At 40.3% G+C, this 23,196-nt stretch overlaps 1 protein-coding gene across 2 annotated transcripts in view; it reads left to right on the forward strand.

The window, feature by feature from the left end:
- Positions 1-547: 547 nt before the first annotated feature.
- BMP2K (BMP2 inducible kinase) overlaps positions 548-23,196 on the forward strand; it is a 135,234-nt gene continuing 112,585 nt past the window's right edge. For both annotated transcript variants that reach the window (XM_060187921.1, XM_060187923.1), the window contains exon 1: positions 548-863. In XM_060187921.1, coding sequence (XP_060043904.1) covers positions 683-863 — 181 coding nt within the window. In that variant the 5' untranslated portion in view covers positions 548-682. The remainder of the gene's footprint in view (positions 864-23,196) is intronic.

Consider the following 23,196-nt stretch of genomic DNA (forward strand, 5'->3'; position numbering starts at 1 on the left):
TCAAGTGGCCCCCGGGTCACCTCGCTGCCGGAGCCCCGGGCTCCACAGGCCCGATCAGAAGCCTCCGGGCCGGGACCACAGACTCGAGACCCTGGGGCTCGCGTTCGCCCCCCAGCCCTAAGCCCACCCCCCTCACTCCCACGTGACAAGAGCCGGAAGCGTCACTTCCGGTGGTGAGGCAGCGCGCCTGCGCTGGGCGCCCGGCGCCGGGCCCAAGCGAACGGTTAGCGGCGGCGCCGCTGTGCCAACGGCCGCGAGTGGCGGGCGGCGCGGCGGGCTGCGGCGGGTTTGCGGCCCTCGAGGCCCAACCCACTCCGCTGGGGGCTGGCCGCCCCGCCCCTTCCCCGTCTCCCTCCTCGCAGCCCTCCCCCCGGGCTGGCGCTCCGGGCGCTCTGGGAGGAGGCGAGGGGGCCGGGGCACTGGCACAGGCGGCCGCAGCGCCCCCGCACTCGAGCCCGCCCCCTCTCGCTCCGCCCCGTCCCCGCCCTCCCCGCCGCCCTCTGCGGGAGCCCGGCAGCTGCTTGGGAGCCGCGGAGCGGGCGCCGGGGCCGGGCGCTCGGGGCGCGCGGAATGTGAGGCTCGGCCGGCCGCAGCGCGCACGGACGCTCGCACGGGCGAAGGGCGGCGGGCCGTCGCGGACGCCGGGTGGCAGCCGGGCCCTCGCGCGCGCGCCGGCGGGACCATGAAGAAGTTCTCTCGAATGCCCAAGTCCGAGGGCGGCGGCGGCGGCGGCGGCGGCGGCGGCGGGGCGGCGGGCGGCGGGGCCGTCGGGGTCGGCTCCGGCTCCGGGAGCTCGTCGGTCGGGGTCCGGGTGTTCGCAGTCGGCCGCTACCAGGTGACGCTGGAGGAGTCTCTGGCCGAAGGTACGGGCGTCCGGGGCGGCGGGGCCGGCAGGTGAGGGCGGGCCGGGGTAGCGGGGGAGGCGGCGGCTTCTGCGCTCCTCTCCGCGGCGGGGCCGGCGGCGCCCTGTGCTCTCGCGGCGAGTTTGAATCGTCTCCGGTCCTGGACGCGAGCGGAGAGGCAGGAAAGGTCCCAGCGAGCGCTCGTGATGGGGCCGGCGACTCAGGAGCGGGGCTGCGGGGCTGCGGGGCTGCGGGGCTGCGGGGCTGCGGGGCTGCGGGGCTGCGGGGCTGCGGGGCTGCGGGGCTGCGGGGCTGCGGGGCAGCGGGGCTGCGGGGCAGCGGGGCTGCGGGGCAGCGGGGCTGCGGGGCAGCGGGGCTGCGGGGCAGCGGGGCTGCGGGGCAGCGGGGCTGCGGGGCAGCGGGGCTGCGGGGCAGCGGGGCAGCACCGGCCTCGGCGCCGGGTCTGCCGCGGGGACCCTCCCCATCCCCCGGGCTGCGCCCCTGCTCGCCCACCTTTGCAAATCCCTGTGCATTTCTGTGCCGGCGCGCTTCCGAGGTGCCGCCCCCACCCCTCACCTCCCACCCCCAGTGCAGTTTGTGGGTTGCTTTGGGCGGGGGGGTGCGGGGGGGGCGGTCAACTTGCTGCCGGTTTGTCTTTTGTTACTCAGAAACCTCCGTCAGACAAGGTGATATTTGCACCTCTTTGAGTGTGTCTCTGCCGGTACTTGAAAGGAACGTGCGAGAGCAGGTTCCCTTTGGGCGAAGTTTTGCTAGCTCCCCCTCATCATCTTCACCAGGTTATGTCAGCATTTGCAGGTGTGCTTACAAAATAAAGTTTTACCCTTCTTAGGAGGGAAAAAAGGGAAAAAAAAAAAAAAAAGGCCCTGCACTAGCGATGGATTTCTTGTGTAAACGCTTTGTAGGTAATACTTTCGCCTCCTGCACGCTGCAGAATGGTCATTCTAAACAGCTTAAAATTTCAGCCGTTTTGTAATTTGTTGTAAACACCTGTTTGACTTCCAAGGTAAAAGGTATAGGGTAGTGTGCCATTTTGTTCTCTGTTAACCGCTGCTGTGGTTTGAAAACAGTGGACTGAGATTCCATTTGTGTCTTGAGATGCTGCAAACAATATAGCAAATTACCAACAGTGCAAGAGGAAAATCCGAAGGTTTTTGCTTGCAAATGATCTTTAGTTATTACTATTGCTCCTCATTTTGTAAGCCTTTGCCTAACCATTCTGGTTGAACGTTCTAGAGAGGAAAGGAGGATGCTTAGCTTCTCAAGAGAAAACATGGAGGTTGGTTTTGATAGCTTTGCTGCTATGAAACTTCCTAGCTTTTTATTATACACATTTTTTTTCAAGAATTGATTGAGAGTGAGCAGTAGGTTTGAAACAGATATGCTCATTAATGTTCTGTATTTGTGTCCTTGAGTAGTTGTGGTTAACTGTTAGACATACTGCAGTGTTTTCAGTAGTATGCCGTCCTCAGTGTCTACTTGAATTTACAATTTATTAACTAAATTTTTGATTTATAGCTTCTCTTGTTGCTGTAAGTGTATCCTGTCGTCCTAAGCAAATGATTTTTGGTGAAAAAGTATACTGGAAAGTGAAAATAAAAATGAATTGGAGAGTCCTCACCAAGCCACACATGAACTTTTCATGTAATGTCACTACCAGAGTGTTACACTAACTTTTGCCATAAATCTGTCTTTTTCTCTTAGAATAATTTGTAATCAAATGCAAGAAAGAAGCAAGGACTGCAAACATCGCTTTGGGAGATGGGATTTCCGTCACCTAACATCCCAGTTCTTTGGACCGGACTTTTATTAACTTTCCTTGCAGACTCTAGACTTTGTTTCCTCAAACATTTCTCCCCAGCATGCACACACAACAAAAATTATAGATTTTTTTTTAGTTTTTTCAAAATATTTTATTTATTTTCCTTTTTGTTGCCCTTTTTTTAAAAAAAAAATCATTGTTGTGGCTATTATTATTGTTGTTATTGATGTCGTTGTTGCTGGATAGGACAGAGAAATGGAGAGGGAGGGGAAGACAGAGAGGGAGACACCTGCAGACATGTCTCATGACTTGTGAAGCGACTTCCCTGTAGGTTGGGAGTTGAGGGCTGGAACCCGCATCCTTGAGTTTCACTTAACCTGCTGCGTTACAGCCTGACCCCCTTTTTAGCTTTTTTTCACCATCAGTTTATTCCCATTTCTGATCCTTATTATCCTTTCTCCATTCCAAAGAAGTAATGCCACAATTAAAATGTGACACTTAAGCACAAGTCTGGTTTACATTAAAAAATGATTAGTAATTGACAGATTTGTGTGATTTTTAACACTAGAGCAAATGCTTGTGAAAAGACATTGAAGTTTCAAGTGCCTGACACCTTTGATCAGTGTTGTTACTTGCTGTGCCCTGAAGCAGCTCCATCCTTCCTCTTTTCCTCCCTTCCCTTTCTCTCCCCTTCCTTTACTCGCTTTCCTTTTTTTCCCTTTCCTTTTCACTCCCTTCCCTTTATCCCTCCCTCCCTTTCTCTCTTTCCTTTCCCTTCCTTATGTTCTTCTTCCCCTTCCCCATGCTGCTGCCTGCAGGCCACTGATTGAGATTGACCTCTGCATTGTCTTTGAGACTCTATACCTTTGATTCCCTCCCCTTCCTCTCCATTCTGAACTATTGCTTCTAGGAGAAGTAATAGAGATAGGGCACTGCAAGCCTATGTTCACAACATTATGTACAAATTAGCATATAATTTTGTTTTATGTGTTTCTGTTTACAGACACCTTATTTAATATGTATTGTATATATATACACATATATATATGCATGCTTACATATATGTTTGTTTTTGACTCTTAACATTGAACCTAGTGGTCAGCAGTATTGTCACATACATAAATGAAAGTTATCTAATACACATTTTTTTTTCCCCCCAGAGGAATGTAATATTGATTGATAATGGATACAAAGTAGACTTAAATAATGGGACTAGAGACACCACCAGCAGTTTATTGTGATAATCCACTTTTTAGTTTATGGGTACTGGATAATGATGGTATTTTTTGAGTAAGATTGTAGGTTGAAGTAGGTTGAGGCTTCTTGACATGGACGTAGTGGCTGCTGGTACTGTAAGTATTTGGTGGCCAGGGATTTATTACAGAATTGTGTAAAAAGTAAAAGTCACTCAGCAACTCTCACTGAGCTGTTTAAAGTGGATGAATTTAAGCTAAATGTTAACCACTTTTTTTTTTTTTTTGCCTTCAAGGTTATCACTGGGTCTTGGCCTATATTATGAATCTACTGCTTCTGGTGGCCATTTCTCCCCCCCCCCCCTTTATTGGATAGGACAGAGAAAAATTGAGAGGGAAGGGGAGATAAGAAAGGGAGAGAGACACCTGCAGACCTGCCTCACTGCTTGTAAACCGACTTCCTTGCAGATGGGGAGCCTGGAGCTCAAACTGGGATCCTTGTGCTTTGTACTATGTGCACTTAACTGGGTATGCTACTGCCCAGCCCCATTAACCACTTTTCACTTGTAATTTCATAGAAAAAATAGTGAAGTAACCTCACTTTGTTGTATATACTGCCATTTGCAGTAGGAAAATGAATTTAATATATCATTTCATGTAAATCATCTGTATCTACCCAGTAAGCGTAGTATTTTTTTTTTTTTTTTTTTTGGTTGTAAAACTTAGTTTGGTGTAAGATAAATATTAAAACAAAAATCAAGCTATTGTAGCTCATATTTTAAATAATTGTCATTGGAAGAAAGCACAGGGTTATATGAGAAAATAACAGTTTCAATTAGAGTATGAGAGAAGACCTTTCAGTGGACTCTTGTAGTAGAAATATGAAGAATCAGAAAAGACAGAGACACGGAAATCGTGTGTGGAGTATGTAGTGAAGAGAGAAGTCCCACTATGGGGAAGAGTTTGAGGAAAAGAAGTGTGTTCAGAGCTGTGGACTATAATGGATTCCCACGAAGAAGACCTGAGATAACGTTGGAGAGGTGGCCAGGGCCCAGGGCTTTTGTACACCACGTTGGTATTATTATTATTATTATTATTATTATTATTATTATTTTGAAAATGCGGTTGGGAGCTACTGAGTAATTTAAACTTAGGACCAATGGTATGCTCTGATTTGTGTTTTTAGAAAATCATGGTGATTGCTGAGTAGAGAATAGTTGAGAGATGCACATATTACATGGCTAGTCTAGTGGTGGCAGTCATAATGGAGGTTGTGGGGTACCTTACAGTGCACAAGTGGGAAGATTGGGTGGTGGATTAGATGGGAGGATGTTGTAGGAAGTGTGGATGATTTGCTTATGCAGCTCTTGGTTGTAGGTCCCATTTACTGACATGGGCAAAGAGTAGAGAAAAAAAATGGGTTTCTTTGGGAAGGGTGGTAGAGGAGGAGTTAGGATATCCAGTAATAACACTAGAGATGTTTAGTTGGAATTTGGGAGTAAATGTCAAGATGGTGAACTGAGTAGTCTGACATCCAGCAAGGACGTCTGGACTCAGAGACTTGTCATTAGTATTTTAACTTTTATGGAAAGCCCCGGAAGTGAACGGATGTCAGGAGAAAATGTAGAGTGAGATAGGGATTGTCTCTGAAGGATTCCTGTCTAACAGTGGTCTGAAATGTTAGTGCTCATTAGACCTACTTGGAGGGCTTGACAGAATAGATGGCCTGACCCTCTATTCTGTTTCGCAACCCTGTTTGTGTGACCAGAGCCCATAATTGCACTTCACTGATGCTGAATGTGTTGCACCAGGAACCATACCTGCAGAACCACTGATTTAGATAGAACAGGCAAAGATTGATAAAGAAATTCAAGATTGGTGTGAAGAATATCAGGAGAATTGAGGTTTAAAGCTGCATTTTTTTCCCCAAGAAGTGGAGTGTATAGTTGTGTGGCTGAAACATCAGATAGTTGACACACTTTAGCTGAGCATGTATGCTCAGTCCTTTACCTTTAAATGTTCCCCTCTGGTGGTTTCCTAGTCATGCTTTCCTCCAGCCATGGTGTGCTGCATTGCATCTCTGTTGTTGTGTGACTGAATCTTGCATTTGCTTGTCACTCTACCTTTGCCTGTTCCAGCTCTGCTCTTCTTGGGGACATTCTCCCCCTTTTATCACTTTGGTTCTTTTGTCTTGAGATTCAGTTATGTAAGCACTCAGAAACACTAAGGTGGCTAATTCTTTCTCATCTGCCCTGGCAGTAATAAAATTCTTGAGGCTAGAAAGACTTTGTGGTAATTACTGTTGTGTCATCCAGATTGCCTTGACATATCATGGGCATTCGAATGCTTTTCATAGGAAGTGGATTTCTGAAATCAGATGGAGTTCTTCAATAGAATTTAAGACTAAGTTTGTCAGATGAAAGGACCAGTAGGTCTCTAGCTCTTTTGTCCTACCAGAGGTCTTCACTTCTGCCAGGGAACCTTGAGTTTTCTGCTTTGATGAAGACAGTTTTGAAGACAGAGTTTGTTTATGGCAAAGTGTTAATTTCATTTAGATTACTTGAAGCGGCAAAGAAAGAGTAACTTGGATGTTCCTCCATCTTCTCTGTGACATGCTTCTTAACAGAAGTGGCTGAAGAAGATTCATACACAATCACATGCCGTTAGGAAATTGTGTATATCTATTTAAATTCTCAGAGCACTGTTCAGCTCTGGCTTGTGGTGGTACTGACCACTAAACCTAGACCTCTTAGCCTCAGCCATGAAAGCCTTTTTACTTAAACACTAAGCTGTCTCCCATTCTAGGTTTACACATCTATATTTAATATTAAAAAAATTCAGTGCAGTGCTAGAAGGGAACACAGGACTGCTGGCATGCTCAGTGCAACCCCCTGGGGCTACTTTTCATCCTTATTTATTCACTTATAGAGATGGAGAAATTGACAGGGACGGGGAGATAGACAGGTGCAGCTCTGCTTCACCATTGATGAAGCTTCTCCCCTGCAGGTGGGAACCAGGGCCTTAACCCTGGGTCCTTGAATGTTGCAGTGTGTGCTGTATGGGTATGCTATTGCAGATAGATAGATAGATAGATAGATAGATCGATCGATCTCATAGTCCTGCTCCACCAGCTATATATAGAGCTTTCTTGGTGCCATCCATGGTGCTTCCAAGGCATGAGCCCCGGGCAAGCACATGTTCTACCGGGTGCACGGTCTTCTGGTTCCCTGTCCAGTGACTTTGATGAAATTTGTGCATAGTGAATTTGATAGGATCTTACTTGTCTTTGTGTCCTCATCTTGTATTCAGCATTTCTTTTTTCTTTTTTTTTTTTTTAATTAAGCTTCTGGGAAACATTCTGCTATATGATGTAATGTGGAGTTAACATATATTTAAAATAAAAAGTAATATATCAACATATATAAAGAGTGCATGACAGTTCTCTAGATATGGTCAATTTTAGGTTTAGATTTAGTTATAAGCTTTCGGTAAAATCTGATTTGATAATTGTAGTAACTCGCTCTTAAATTAGGTATTACATTTATCCTGTATTAACTGCGTTTATGTTTATTGAATATCTGAATTGTTTTTATTAGGCAGCCATTATATGGCATTCAATCATATAAACATTTGAAGTTTTAATTAATTATGCTGAATTTTGACCTTGATAGCAGTATATACTTTCAAGATAAAGTGGAAATAATTTGTAGTACAGCATATTTACATAGACTTATTAATCTTTTGATCAGACTTTTCTAATCTCCTAGGCTATAGGGAAAGCTCCTTGGAGGTAATGATTGCCTATTAGTAGTTTCTTGAGAGGTACTAGTTTATTTAAGGACAAGATATTAAACCCCAAACAATCCTGATTTTCAGTACTTCAAAAAGTGTAGTGGGAACTATACATTTTTTCCCATTAAAGTCTCTTCTTCTTCTTCTAGTGTTTGCCATTAAAGTCTCTAAATTGCACTAACACCAAATTTCTTTGTTTTTAAATAAGTATATTTTATATGGTTAACATGTTATTATCTGAGCAGATCGGGAAGGTTATATCATTGTTTTTTATTTTAGTATTTTAGTTTAATGAGAGAGACACAGAGAGAGAGAGAAAGGAAAGACCAGCTCTCATTTATGATGGTGTTGGAGATTGAACCTGGGACTTCAGAGCCTCAGGCATGAAAGTCTTTTGCATAACCAGTATGCTATCTCCCCAGCCCTATCTTTGTTATTTAGAATTTATTGTTAACATTTATATTTTTCTTCCGTGGTCTGCCGGAGGCAAAATAGAAAAGTTGCTCAGTGTTGTTAATATTTAGAAACCTACTAGAAGCTGGAATTGATACTTGTCCTTACATTGGTTCAGGATTGTTAGTATTCTTTACTCATGTATTATCTTGGTTCTCCTTCACCCCTTCTATTTTTTTTTTTTTTTTAAGCCCAAAACTGAAATAGAACACATTTGCTAGCTATCAAAATGACTACCTAGGCTTGGAATTTTGGAATTCATTTCAAAGCTGTATAAGGTTTCATCTCCAAGGGGTTGAGACTGCTTTTATTCCTTGGATTTTTCCTGTATCTGTCTGGTGAACCATTCATTTACCCACAAGTTTGCTATTTTTAGGATATGAGTTGGGAAATGGAGTACTTAATAACTGAGTTGTTTTAAATAGTTGGGCACTTTGTTAATTTGGAGATTCTCTCTCTGTATATGCACAAATTATCTTTACAAATAAAATTTCTACTAACAGTTGGAAGACTGCAGCATAGTGGTTGTCTGTACTTTCCATAGAAAGACTGGGAAATTATTGGTTTGTCACAAGCTTGTGGAATTCCACTTACATTAAGGGCCTAGTTTGGGAGGCAGGTAGCCTTATGCATTTTGCAATGGTTGTTAATGCTAGCTTTCCTATTTTATTAAATCTTTGAAATGCTTTCTTGGAGGCAACAATTAAAAAAATAAAGGTGGGAGTAGGGCAGGTGGGTGGTGGCACACTTGGTTAAGTGCATGTATTGCCATGTGCAGAGATCTGGGTTCGAGCCCCTGCTCCATACCTGCAGGGGGGATGCTTCGTAAGTGGGGAAGCAGATCTGCAGGTGTCCCATCTTTCTCCCTATCTATCTTCCTTTCCTTTTCCTTTCCTTTCTCAATTTCTCTCTGTCTTATCCAATAAAATAGAAAAAAGAAAAAAAAAAAAGGAGAAATGACCACCAGGAACTGGATTCATAGTGTTGGCAGTGAGCCCCAGCAATGACCCTGATGGCAGTAATAATAAATAAATAAATAAATAAATAAATAAATAAATAAATAAAGGGAGGGTTGGGGAGGCAGCAAAATGGTCATGCAAAAGACTTTGATGCCTGAGGCTCTGAGGTCCCAAGGCTCGGTGCCTAGCACCACCATACGTCAGAATTGAGCAGTGCTCTGGTCTTTTTCTTTTTGTCATTAAAAAAAAATTATAGCTCTCTTTCTCTATCTCTGTCTTTCCGTCCGTATCTTTCCCTCTCATTGAAATAAAGAATTAAAAAAAATGATATATATGCAACACTTGGAGTCTAGCCAGTTGTTAATCCCACTTCTGTTGCTAATTCAGATTGTAATATTTTGACTTCTGTTTTTAAGAAAATGAAATAGATAAAAATGACTTTTCTTTCTAGCATTTCTGTTTTTTTTAACTGAAACCTTTTTTTTCTATCAAATGAGTATAATTATGCCTTCCTTTAATAACATGTATAGAGCTGTTGCTTATTTTGTACTTATGTTACAATTTTGTTTAACTAATATAACGACTGATGAAAGATTTCTTTTGCTGCAGGATTGAAAGTTCCTTTAAGGTCTGACTTATACTCATTTTTTTTTTTAAATCTCTCGCTGTGCTATACTAATGATAGATTTTTTAGTGCAGTTGTAAGAGATTGAGCATTTGAATTGAAAATAACCAGAAGGCATATACAAACTTCCTATAAAACAATTTGATAGCAATCATATTTGACATAGACAACTGTTCAGTTGATATATAGGAATAAGTTGACCGAGTTTTTCAAGCTATGTCCCTTTCTAGAAAAACAGATAAGTAAATAGATATACCTGATGATAATGTAGCTATGATATCTTGCTGAAAGAAAAATTACAACAGACATATTTTTGAATTCTTGATCTGTCTCATTTCTGTGAATATTTTGAGGGTACTATGTTGCTCTTAAAAGGTATATGATACTAAAAAATAAGTAAATTTGCATTACTTGAAATCAAGCTCATCAGGTCTAAAAGTATGTGCTTTGAGTACCTAAATCTTAAGACAACAATAATTTTGAAAATTGCTGTAGTTAGATTACAGGACAACCAGTGTCTAAGATAATGAGAGATTAGGAATGAATGCTCTGGGTGAAGACAACATGATCATTGATCCTCTAACTAGTCTGTGTGATACAGGGTTATCTCTTTTTTTTTCTTTCCTTCCTCCTTTCTCTTTCTTTCTTTCTTTCTTCCTTTCTTTCCTTTCTTTCTTTCTTCCTTTCTTTCCTTTCTTTCATTTTTTCTTTTTATTGGGTGGTTAATGGTTTATGGTGCAGTTGTTGACACATAGGTACAGTTTCTCATCTCCTGTATATCACAGGAACTCAAGGTTCCTCCACCCTCTCATCTTCTAGGGTCCTTTGCTTTGATACCATACCCAGACCCAAGTTTTGCTCTGTCATTTTCCTCTCTGTCCCTGTTCCTTCCTTCCTTTTAATATTTTTTTATTTTTTAATAATAGTATGTTACAAGATTATAAGATTACAACATAAGGTTCCACACCACACTTTCCACCAGAATTCTGTATCCCCACCCTCCCACCTCCCAAAAATAACCACCATAGTTCTCACAAGTCTCTTTTTAATTTTTATTTATTTTTTAAAATTGTTTTATATTTATTTATTTATTTTCCCTTTTGCTGCCCTGTTTAACATTGTTGTGGTTATTGATGTCATTGTTGTTGGATAGGACTGAGAGAAATGGAGAGAGGAGGGGAAGACAGGGAGGGGGAGAGAAAGATAGACACCTGCAGACCTGCTTCACAGCCTGTGAAGCCACTCCCCTGCAGGTGGGGAGCCGGGGGCTCGAACCGGGATCCTTACGACGGTCCTTGCACTTTGCATCACGTACACTTAACCTGCTGCACCACCACCCGACTCCCAGTTCTCACAAGTCTTAACAGTGTGCTTGCTTCTGTTTTGTTTGCCTTTTTTTTTTTTTTTTGGCAAGTTCATATAAATCCAATCTCTAGATTCCACTTATGAGTGAAACCATCTGTAGTTGTCTTACATCTTTTTACTTATCTTGCTAAGTACTGTCACCTCCAGTTCCATCCATTTTTGTTCCAAAGGACACAATATCATCATTTTTGGTAACAGAGTAGTATTCCATGGAATACATATCTTATAAATTCTTTTAGCCAGTCACCTGATGATGAGCATTTAGGCTGATTCCACTCCTTGGCTATTGTGAACAAAGAGCTGTGAACATAGGGGTGCATATGTCCTTTCTAATTAGTGTTTGAGTAGGACTATTTCATTTCTAGGTAGATGCACTATTGACTTTTATATTAGGGAATTTGTAAGTTTAACATAATAGATTAGAGTGAAGCAAACTAAGTTGTTATGCTGTTGCTGATGTCTAATCATTAGCATACTCAACAATATTCTTTTCCTTCTTTGGTTTAATGGATGAGAAGTTTTCAGCCTATCACCTTTCTGCCTAAATGCTGAATGTAAGAATTTTCCTTACTTTTCTGTGACTGAGTCATTGTTAGGGCTGACTGATGCCTTTTGTGTACTTCTATATTCTCTTTTGAATGAAATTATCAGTGGCTAGTCTAGATTTTACTAGTCATTATGGAGTCATTAAGATACTAGTACTAATATGACTTAAGACATAAGACAGTGAAATATTTTACTTAATAAACATTAGTATTTTTCTAGGGAGTGGGACTATGCATCGCTGACTGTGACCCACTTTCTCATTCTCTTGCCTGAATAACAACCCTCTTACTGAATGTTAATGGCCTAGTCCTTGTATTAAAAAAAAAATGCTACTGCTTCATGATCTGTAGGACATGTGTGTCAAGTTATTTTCCCAGAAGAGGGATGTGTATGTGCTCAGTAGTGATGGGCTTTCAGTCTCCTCTTCTGTGATTAATATTAGAAGTTTGTATCATAGTTAATTGGTGTTAAATGCAGTAATGAGGATTTAACAAAGGTTTTTGTGTTATGCTAACCATCCTAGTTCAGGTCCTAGTGAATAGTTAACTGGGTTGTCAAGTTTTTGTTTTTCATCCTTTAGTAAAATATATTTATCTCTGGAGACATCCTGAGGATCTCAGTCTAAGTTAATTAAAAAAAAAAAAGCAATGCAACTAGTTGTTAGGGATTTCCTTTTTTGAGTTCACTGAAGTGAGAATTAAAGAAATGCTGCAAATCTTTGGACTAAACTATATATATATATATATATATATATCCCAGAAGGCACTGCAGTGATTAGAGCACTGAACTTAAGCATGAGATTCTAAGTTCAGTCCTGGCATTCCATGTGCCAGAGTGATGCTGTTTCTTTTTCCTGTGTTAATGAATAAGTCTTTTTTAAAAAACATTTATTTATTCCCTTTTGTTGCCCTTGTTGTAGTTACTATTGTTGTTGTTATTGATGTCGTTGTTGTATAGGACAGAGAGAAATGGAGAGGGGAGGGAAGACAGAGAGGGGGAGAGAAAGACACCTACAGACCTGCTTCACCACCTGTGAAGTGACTCCCTTGCAGGTGGGGAGCTGGGGGCTCGAACCCGGATCCCTCTGCTGGTTCCTGCGCTTTGCGCCACGTGCACTTAACCCGTTTCGCTACCGCCCGATTCCCCTTGAATGAATAAATCTTAAAAGTAATATGTTGTATATAGTGCCTTACCTGTGAAAGAGTGTTGCGAGTTTGCAAGGTGTTATATGGATACATAGAGTTCAAAATTAGATATATGTATGTCCTATACATTTCTAGCATGAGATGTACCTGTTTACAATTCAAGTTTCAGATTCTCCATTTAGAATAGTGTTTGCCCTAATAAAGGACATACTGGGTGTTGGGAAGTCAGTTCTGTTTTGGATTTTGGGAAGGCTAAATGTAGAAATGTGAGGTAGTGGATAAGAATCTAAACTTAGGGTTGGAGAAATAAGTCATTATGCATGTGACCCAGGTTCCTGTCCTGATACCACACCAGAGTGCTACCATAGCACTGGAGGAGGCCCCATGCCTTGGTGTCTCTGAATGAAAAAGTCAGCTCACAGCACTGAAACTCTTGTGGCAGTGAAGTCAAGCATGCTGGGGACTCTGGCTGCACCAAAAGGGAAAAGGGGCGAAAAGGAATATGAATTAAGAGAGAGTAAAGCTGTCTCAGCTTCCTCTAGAAAATATCCCCAATGTTATTTTAACTGGAGTTTGTATAGACTAATGGGTTTTATTTATTTATTTATTATTATTATTATTATTATTATTTTTTTTGGATAGGACAGAGAGAAATGGAGAGGGGAGGGGAAGACAGAGAGGGGGAGAGAAAGACACCTGCAGACCTGCTTCACTGCCTGTGAAGCGACTCCCCTGCAGGTAGGAAGCCAGGGCTCGAACTGGGATTCTTTTTTTTTTTTTTTTTTTTTTCTGCTTTGCGTTTTTACTTCTTCTTTTTTTTTTTTTACATGCATAACATTTCCCAGATTCCCATTTAGCAATACAACCCCCACTATTTCATTCATCATTTTTCATGGACCTGTATTCTCCCCACCCACCCATCCACCCCAGAGTCTTTTACTTTGGTGTAATACTCCAATTCCATTTCAGGTTCGACTTGTGTTTTCTTTTCTAATCTTGTTTTTCAACTTCGGCCTGAGAGTGAGATCATCCCATATTCATCCTTCTGTTTCTGACTTATTTCACTCAACATGATTTTTTCAAGGTCCATCCAAGATCGGCTGAAAACGGTGAAGTCACCATTTTTTACAGCTGAGTAGTATTCCATTGTATATATATACCACAACTTGCTCAGCCACTCATCTGTTGTTGGACACCTGGGTTGCTTCCAGGTTTTGGCTGTTACAAATTGTGCTGCCAAGAACATATGTGTACACAGATCTTTTTGGATGGATGTGTTGGGTTCCTTAGGATATATCCCCAGGAGGGGAATTGCAGGGTCATAGGGTAGGTCCATTTCTAGCCTTCTGAGAGTTCTCCAGACTGTTCTCCACAGAGGTTGGACCAATTGACATTCCCACCAGCAGTGCAGGAGGGTTCCTTTGACCCCACATCCTCTCCAGCATTTGCTGCTGTTACCTTTTCTGATGTGTGACATTCTCACAGGAGTGAAGTGATATCTCATTGTTGTCTTGATTTGCATTTCTCTGACAATCAGAGACTTGGAGCATTTTTTCATGTGTTTCTCGGCCTTTTGGATCTCTTCTGTGGTGAATATTCTGTCCAATTCCTCCCCCCATTTTTGGATGGGGTTATTTGTTGTCTTGTTGTTGAGTCTGGTAAGCTCCTTATATATGTTGGTTATTAAACTCTTATCTGATGTATGGCATGTTATTTATTTTTTAATGTTAGCATGCTATTGAGTCTCCCACCATTATAGCAGTTATCCAATTTTAATGTCCTCATTTAGCTATGAGAAAGCAAAAGATGACTCCAAAGTAAACTGTTAGTGTTGGCTGTGGAGGACAGAATTTAGGTTTCCTGACTCTAATACCCCCTCCCACTATGTGTGACCTTCTTAATTAATTCACTACTGGGCACATACAGACATTGGCCTTTGATTAGAATGGGAACTTCAAACAGGCTTAAGGGACTAGGAGACTTTTAATATTCTGGAGGCAGCTAGAGTACTAATGAGCCTGAGGAGTCTGAAGGGGGAGAAGCAGTCCCAGACATGTTAGAGCTTTCCTACTTTGCTCTTGCCTATGGACTTCAGATCATGCACTACAGTTACTTTAGATGTCAGGATTAATACTAAAAAGTTTTTCATTGCAGCTTTGCTCTCTGCGAATTAGTTGTCTCACTCCAGAGAGGTCCAGCCCCAAATGAAATGTTTTTGTAAATTATTGTAAAATTGCATTATTTGTGGTTCTTTAGTTGAATGTTGCATATTAGTATCTAGGAACCGTGTTTAAAAGAAGAAAAGGAAGATGAGAAATAGGTGAGCTCTTTTCTCCCTCTTTAATATGAGAATATCAAGGTTTTGAGTCTGTGCTATAACATCAGACTGCTTATTTGCATTTTAACAGATTTATGGTTCTTTCTCATTTTCATTAGATCATAGCACAAATATATGTGAACTAAACCTGTAATGCTGAGCTTTAGAATCTTTGCAATGAAATAGATGCCCAGGAATCATAAAACATGCTTTCTTAAAAGTTACTTATTACTTCTGTGATACATTTGGCATATTTTAAACAACATACATATAGAAGGTTAAATAGAAGGCTGCTTGATCTATGATTTAAAAATTTAAAAGGGAGTTGGCCAGTGTTACACATATTACCATGCTTAAGGGCCCAGGTTCAAGCCCTCACTCCCCACTTGCAGGGGAGGGCGCTTCACAAGTGGTGTGAAGCAGGTCTGCAGGTATCTTATTCTGTCATTCTCTACCTCCCTTCCTCTCTCAATTTCTCTGTGTCCTGTGAAATAAAATAAAATAGAAAGAAGAAAAGAAAGAAAGGAAAGAAAGGAAGAAAGGAAATAATAATAATAGAAAGGAAAAATTACCGCTGGAAGCAGTACTGATCTGGCTTTGAGCCCTGATCTTGGTGGCAATAAGAATAAATTACAAGGATAGATTTCTTAATAGCTTCTGTTATTTTAAAGAATTATCACCATTATTACCAAGAAACATTTGTCCAGTGTCTGGAGTTTTCTATGTAGAGAACTTTTTTTTTTTTTTTTTTTTACAGTATTGTGATTCACATATAACCTGTTAGTTTCATATGTGCAACATAATGGTTCAATACTTATATATCTTGCAAAATGACCCCCACAGATCTAGTGAGCACATGGCTACTTTTTTCTTTTTCTTGTGATGAGAACAAAAGTTACTTAACAACTTATGGTTAACAATACAGTATTATCAACCCTAGTCACCAATTTATATATAATATTCCTAGGGTTTAAAGAACTTTCTTGTAAGTCAAAGTGGAACCTCCCCTCCCCCCATCTATCTCTAATATCTGTCTCTGCTTCACTTCCAAACTGAGAGACTGTGGCTCTGATTTTTCTTTTTCCTCCCACTCTGTTCTCCATCAGTTATTTGAAGTTTCTTCTATTTTTACGTATTTCTTGATACTCAATATATTTAACTCTTACTCAGCATATAATTCTGTTTGTTTCCTTTTAAAAGACAAAACAGGCAAAGATGGAAGGATTCTTGACTTTTTCATTCATTTTTTTTTTCCTGAAAGGATGGGCTTCAGTAATGGTTCTCAAAGTGAGGCTGAGGTCCTAAGGTTTCCAAAATCGAGGGCATCTATTAGCTCAAATTTGTTTTCAAAGACATAATTGCCTTTTATATGCTGACACTTGCACTGATGATTCAAAGGTAGTTGTGTTGGTGGTTAAAAATGCTAATACTTAACACAAAAGTAAGATACTTGGTAACAGCCTGTGTTAGTATTCATTTTGTTCTTTATCATATTCATTCAGCTTAAAAAAAAAGACCAGTTTCCACTAAGAATGTTCTTGACAAGGCAGTAAAAGGTTTTTTGGTTTTTTTTTTTTTTTTAAATCGAGTACATGTCTTTTTGTGTTTGTGTGTGGTAGAACAATATGAAATACTATTTTAATATATGAAATAATATGAAATACTGTTTTAACCAATATTTTAATTTTATAATTCACTGGCATTAAGTACATTCAAATCACTGTGAAATCAACACTACTATCCCTCTTGAGAACTTCTTTTTAAAGGTTTTTTTTTTAATTTATTCCCTTTTGTTGCCCTTTTTTTTTTTTTTTTTTTTTTTTTACTATTGTTGTGGTTAATATTATTGTTGTTATTAATGTTGTCATTGTTGGATAGGACAGAGAAATGGAGAGAGGAGAAGACAGAGGGGGAAAGAAAGATAGATACCTGCAGACCTGCTCCACTGCTTGTTTAGCGACTCCCCTGCAGGTGGGGAGCTGGGGTGTGGAACTGGGATCCTTATGCTGGACCTTGCACTGTGTGCTGCGTGGGCTTAACCTGCTGCGCTACTGCCCCACTCCCTGAGAACTTCATTATCTTGTAAATTTGAAACTGTGTCCATTAACTACTAGTTTCCCACCCTCTGGTAACCTCTTTTCTGTTTATTGTTCTCTATGTTTTTGACTGTTCAAGGTACATCAAAGTGAAGCCATATACTATTTTTCCCATTATGACAGGCTAATTTCACTTGGTATAATGTTTTCAAGGTTTATCCATGTTGTAATATATATCAGAATTTCCTTCTGTTTTTACCAGAGCATTACTTATCTCTGGCTTGTGGTGGTGCTCAGTATTGAATTTGGAAAACTTGGTTCCTTTGCATGAATGTCTGCTGCATTACAGGTGATTTCATCTCCACAGCCTAGAATTTTTCTGTAAGTGTAAATAATATTTGTGTGTGTGAATATATATCACATTTTATTTTTTTTATTATTAGTGATTTAATAGTGCTTTTATAAAATTATTTCAGGGTAAATCTTAGTACCCATACATGGTATGTATGAGTTACCACACCACATCACATTTCACATTACATTTTTTCATTTGCAATGACATTATTTGGGTTGCTTTTACATATTTGTCCATTATGAACAACTCTGTCAATACAAATGTATAAAAAAAGTCTGCACAGGTTCCTACTTTCATTTCTTTTTGTTATATATTCGGAAGTGTCAGTGCTGGATCATATGATAACTTCTTTAATTTTTTGAGGAGCTACCATTCCATTTTCTACACCATTTTAAATTCCATCAGCAGTGCACAAGGGTGCCAGTTTACTACATCCTCACCAGCATTTTGTATGTCCTCTTCTACAGAAAAATTTTACAGTGGCCTAGGAGGAGTTATGGTAGATTAAATGTGGACTCTCTGGTTTTATATTGGAAGTTTAGTTCCCAGCATTGTGTGTGCCAGAGTGGTGCTCTAAACTCCCCTAAGTCTATCTTAAAAAAAAAAAAGTAGACATCTCAGTGGTTGTGAAGTGGTATGTCACTGTGGTTTTGATGGACATTATCCTAAAGACAAGTTATGTTGGCCATTTGTCAATATCCACCTTTTAATATATGTAAATAAATGGGAAGGATGCAGAGAAGCAGTTGCTGCACAATGGAATACAGTGTCACTGGAGAAAAGTGTGAGATTGAATTGTGTCCTGAAAACTAGCTGCTTTTCTCATAGAACATCATTTTTATTTTAAAGTGACAGATCCTGGTTTATCATTTAGATTTAGGTATTTGGCAGATATTTTTTCAAATGATAAGATGAGCTTTACACTTGAAGGTAAACAATGAAGGCATTATTAATGATAATTTTACACTTTTAAAAGTTTTACACTTTTAAAATCTTAAAAGTTAAGATTTTAGAAAACTTGTAGCTACCATTAAATTGAACTTGACAGTTCACCATTACGTCAAGGCTTTTTCTGAGGAGATAAGATGATAATGTTAATAGGTATAATTTACATATACACATAACCATGCAGAATAGACAGTGCATAGACAGTATGAGCTATGGGTGTGCCAGGATAATTGCCGCTTAGTTTCCAAAGTGGCTTTATTTTGTTGGAGGTTGCTGTTGTTAACTCAGGCTGAAAGTAGATCCCATTCTTTTACTCATGGGGTGGGCCATGTTGGTTGGAAAGCATGGAGTTAGGTAATAATAAGTGAATGCTTTTCCATTAGTAGGATAGATGTAGGTTTGGTCAACAGGCTATTAGTAGTAAGCCTGAGAGTGGTGAAGTTTTAGAAGGATATGGTATATTCTCACATCTGTTAAAATCAGGAAATAAATTTGACCTGTGTTGGAAAAGGAAGAATTACACAAAAAGCTATTCTTTCAGTTTGAGCCTTGTTTGTGTTTAGTGGCATCTAGATAAACTGCTCTGAAACACTGTAGAGTGTAGTTTTCTAAGGTTTACACAGAATGGTTAAATATGTATCTCTTTTTTGAGCCACTTTTTTGTATCAGGCCTTGAAGTAATAGATACTGGCTTTTTGCTGATACTTTGGCTGCATGCTAGGATCTCTCCCCCTTCTGAAGTAATTACAGAATGCACTGTGTTTACTTGGTACACTTGAGATTGCTATACAGAGTGCATGCGTGAGCATCAACGTGTTAGGGCAAGTGTAGTGCCAGGAAGAGTTAACATATCCTGCATAGTTAGTATGCTGTATGTCTTTGCAATTTAAAAAGAATTTGTTTTAGCGAAGTAAGACAGTAAAAGACTACTATGGGATGGTTTTGCATGGTTTGTATGGTTTGTATAAATTCCTGTGCCCCCCCCCCACAAAAAAAACAACAAACAAAAACACAACCCACAAGCATAAAACAAGAAGTGACCAAACTGTTTCTCAGACTTCATGGGAACTATGGTGGTTGGGTGTAATAAAACTTTGGTGGTCAGTATCATATGGAACTATATCCTTGTAACCTTGTAATCTTGTAAACCATTATTAAATCACTTCTTCTTCTTCTAGCGTTTGCCCTTCTTCCGTAGCCAGTCAACAGCGTCAGGTTGAGCCTGATGTAAAGTTTCGAGACCTCCTTTGAATCTGGAGAGGTGGCAGTCGTTGACTATGTGGGTCATAGTCTGTCTGTAGCCGCAGGGGCAGTTCGGGTCGTCTCTGGCTCCCCAGCGATGGAACATAGCGGCGCACCGGCCATGGCCTGTTCGATAGCGATTGAGGAGGGCCCAATCATAACGTGCTAGGTCAAAGCCGGGTTGATGCTTGCAGGGGACTGTGATGAGGTGTTTGTTCTTTACCTCAGCTGACTGCCAACTCTGTTTCCAAGAGTCTGGAACAGAGAAGTTCAGTGTAGGCGTAGGGGACCAGATTGGGTGACGAGACGTCAAGCGTTGGACAGGGTGGGCGAAGATATCCGCGTATATTGGCAGGTCCTGTCAAGCGTAGATGTGGGAAATGAACTTAGATGATGCTGCATCCCGACGAATATCTGGCGGGGCGATGTTGCTAAGAACTGGCAGCCATGGAACCGGGGTGGAATGGAAGGTTCCAGAAATTATCCTCATGGAGGAATATAATTTGGAATCGACCAAGTGGACATGGGGGCTACAGAACCATACTGGGGCACAGTATTCTGCAGTGGAATAGCATAATGCCAGAGATGATGATCGTAGTGTGGAAGCGCTCGCGCCCCATGAGGAGCTGGCCAGTCTTGCAATGATGTTATTCCTCGCGCCCACCTTTTCTGCAGTTTTTATGAGATGTTCGTGAAATGACAGAGTGCGATCGAGAGTAACGCCAAGATAGACTGGCTGGGCTTCATGCCGGATTCTCGTATCGTCAAGCTGCACATTAAGCTCACGCGAGGCCGAGGCATGGTGTAGATGGAAAACAGATGATACCGTTTTTGCAGTGCTAGGGATAAGTTGCCATTTTTTACAGTAATCAGATATCAGAGACATGTCTTTCGTGAGTGTTTTCCTCGAGGATGTCAAACTTGGATGCCTGAGATGCACAGCAGATGTCATTGGCGTAGATGAACTTCCTTGAAGAAGTTTCTGGAAGGTCATTGATGTAAATATTAAATATTAAATTAAATATTAAATATTAAATAAACAATAAATTATAAAGAAATATTAAATATTAAGTAAATAAATATTAAATATTAAATCACTAATAAAATATATTAGAAAGAAAAAAAAATCTGTCATTAATGTGAAATTGCCATGCTTCCTAACTTTGTCATGCATACTCAGTAGTACATTTAAAAAAGTACTGCTTGTTGTGTGTGATTTACATTTAATGGTCTGCTTTAATGAATTGAATATCAGAATTTAATTATGTGTGCAAATTGTGTAAGTCAAGATAGCTTAAGCTTCAAATATTTTGAAAATAGATTTTACTTTCTCTGATAATATTAAAAGTGTTTTTATTGAATAGGAAAGCTTCCAATGGAGGGGGTGGGATGCAGAAGTCTGGTAGTGGTGGGAATTGGGTGGAATTGTACTCCTCTTATTCTGTGGTTTTGTCAATAATTATTAAATCAATAAAAAAAATAAAAAAGTGTTTTATTTATTTTTATTTGATAGGATAGAGAGAAACTGAGAGAAGAGGAAGGAAGTGGGATAGGTGGGGGCCACCTGTATCACTGTTTCACTCCTGAAGGTTTCCTACAGGTGAGAACTGGGAGTTTGAACCCAAGTCCTTGCTCTTGGTAGTACTCTGGTGATGTTTAATATTTTAAATTGGAATGGTTTGAACAGCAGCTATCTCCCACTTTGAAACAGGGCTATTTTATTGAGTAATAATAAAACTTGTAATGAGAATTTCTAAATAGAATATTATGAATAACTCATTTGCTAATGGATTTTAGGTTGACTTGCCTTGTTAATATACAGAAAGTATCTAAATGGGACACAAAGTTATAGATTTTGTTTTTGGAGACTGTTTTATAAACTTAGGGAAAGTTTCATTGTATTTTAAAATCATTAACATTTGTAAAAGATTTTTCAAGAGAGGGAGGGAGAAAGATCCCCCCCCCCCCCAGAATATCACACTGGCATATGCAGTGATGGAGATACAGCTTGGAACCTTGTGCTTACAAGTCTTGTGCTCTAATATTGAGCCTTAACTCTGGCCAAGATTTTTCTTTTAGTGAGTTTTTCTAGTTTCAATCATTCAAAAATATCTTAAGATGCAGTTAGAGCATCCATAGTGCTAAACAAGCTTGTCTTCCTTTGCCTAGTGTTGGTATCTTAACTGCCCTTACTCCCCTCTAGTTTCTCTGTGGAATTGTCCATAATCACACTTTCTCACTCTTTTGCTTAGTCCAGACTTCATTGCCTCAGTTGTAGACTTTGTCTGCTCAGTTGTATGCTTTAAAGGTTCACAGAAGGCCTGGGATGAACATAGAGCATATAAGTACTAGAGATTCACCTGTCATCTTCCTTCTGTGAATGCCTTTATTTAATCTATTGTCTAGACTATTGAAGTAACTCTATGTGTGCTAATGTAACAAGTGATAAATAACTTTCCATTATAAAATACGAATCTTATCACTATAGATAGGTAGAGGCCCTCTACACAATGTAAAAATAATGCCATAGTGCAGGTGAGGTAGAGGTTCTTTATCTGTGTGTTGTTCCATTCCCTATTATTAATGGTTTTTATATGTCCTTTGAGAATCCTTACTTTATACTGAAATACCTTTCTTAAAGGGTTTTTTTAGTTTTTTATTTTTATTTTCCCTTTTGTTGCCCTTGTTTTATTATTGTTGTAGTTATTATTGTTGACATTGTTGGATAGGACAGAGAGAAATGGAGAGAGGAGGGGAAGACAGAGGGGGAGAGATAGATAGACACCTGCAGACCTGCTTCACTGCTTGTGAAGCGACCCCCCTGAAGATGGGGAGCCAGGGGCTTGAACCAAGATCCTTACTTCTGTCCTTGTGCTTCGCATCATGTACATTTAACTCGCTGCACTGCCGCCTGACTCCACTGCGATGAAATACCTTTTTTATTTCCTTTTTTTGTTGCCTTTTTTTTATTGTTGTGGTTATTGATGTCATCGTTGTTGGATAGGACAGAGAGAAATGGAGAGAGGAGCGGAAGACAGAGGGGGAGAGAAAAATAGATACCTACAGACCTGCTTCACCGCTTGTGAAGCGACTCCCTTTCAGGTGGGGAGCTGGGGGCTCGAACCGGGATCCTTACGCCGGTCCTTGCGCTTTGCGCCACCTGCGCTTAACCCGCTGCACTACGCTTGACTCCCTGAAATATTTTTCTTGTTTAGCTCCTCCTTCTATTCTTGACTCCATTTCTTTCTCTTCAAACAGTGCTTTTATCATAATTATTACTTTAAAAAATATTCTATTTATTAATGAGAAAGATAGACAAGAGAGAAAGAGCCAGACATCACTTTGGTACATGTGCTGCCAGGGATTGAACTCAAGACCTCATGCTTGAGAGTCCAGTGCTTTATCCACTGTGCCATCTGCCAGACCACGCTTTATAATTATCTTTGAAAAATTCCATTCTCTTGTTAGAGACTGGTTAAAGTTCTCTCTGTCTCTGTCTCTCTCTTTAAGATTTTATTTATTTATTTATTTATTTATTTATTTATTTATTTATTTATTTATTTATGAGAAAGATAGGAGGAGAGAGAAAGAACCAGAC

Source organism: Erinaceus europaeus, chromosome 3 (genome assembly GCF_950295315.1).
Source record: "Erinaceus europaeus chromosome 3, mEriEur2.1, whole genome shotgun sequence".
NCBI lineage: Eukaryota > Metazoa > Chordata > Mammalia > Eulipotyphla > Erinaceidae > Erinaceus > Erinaceus europaeus.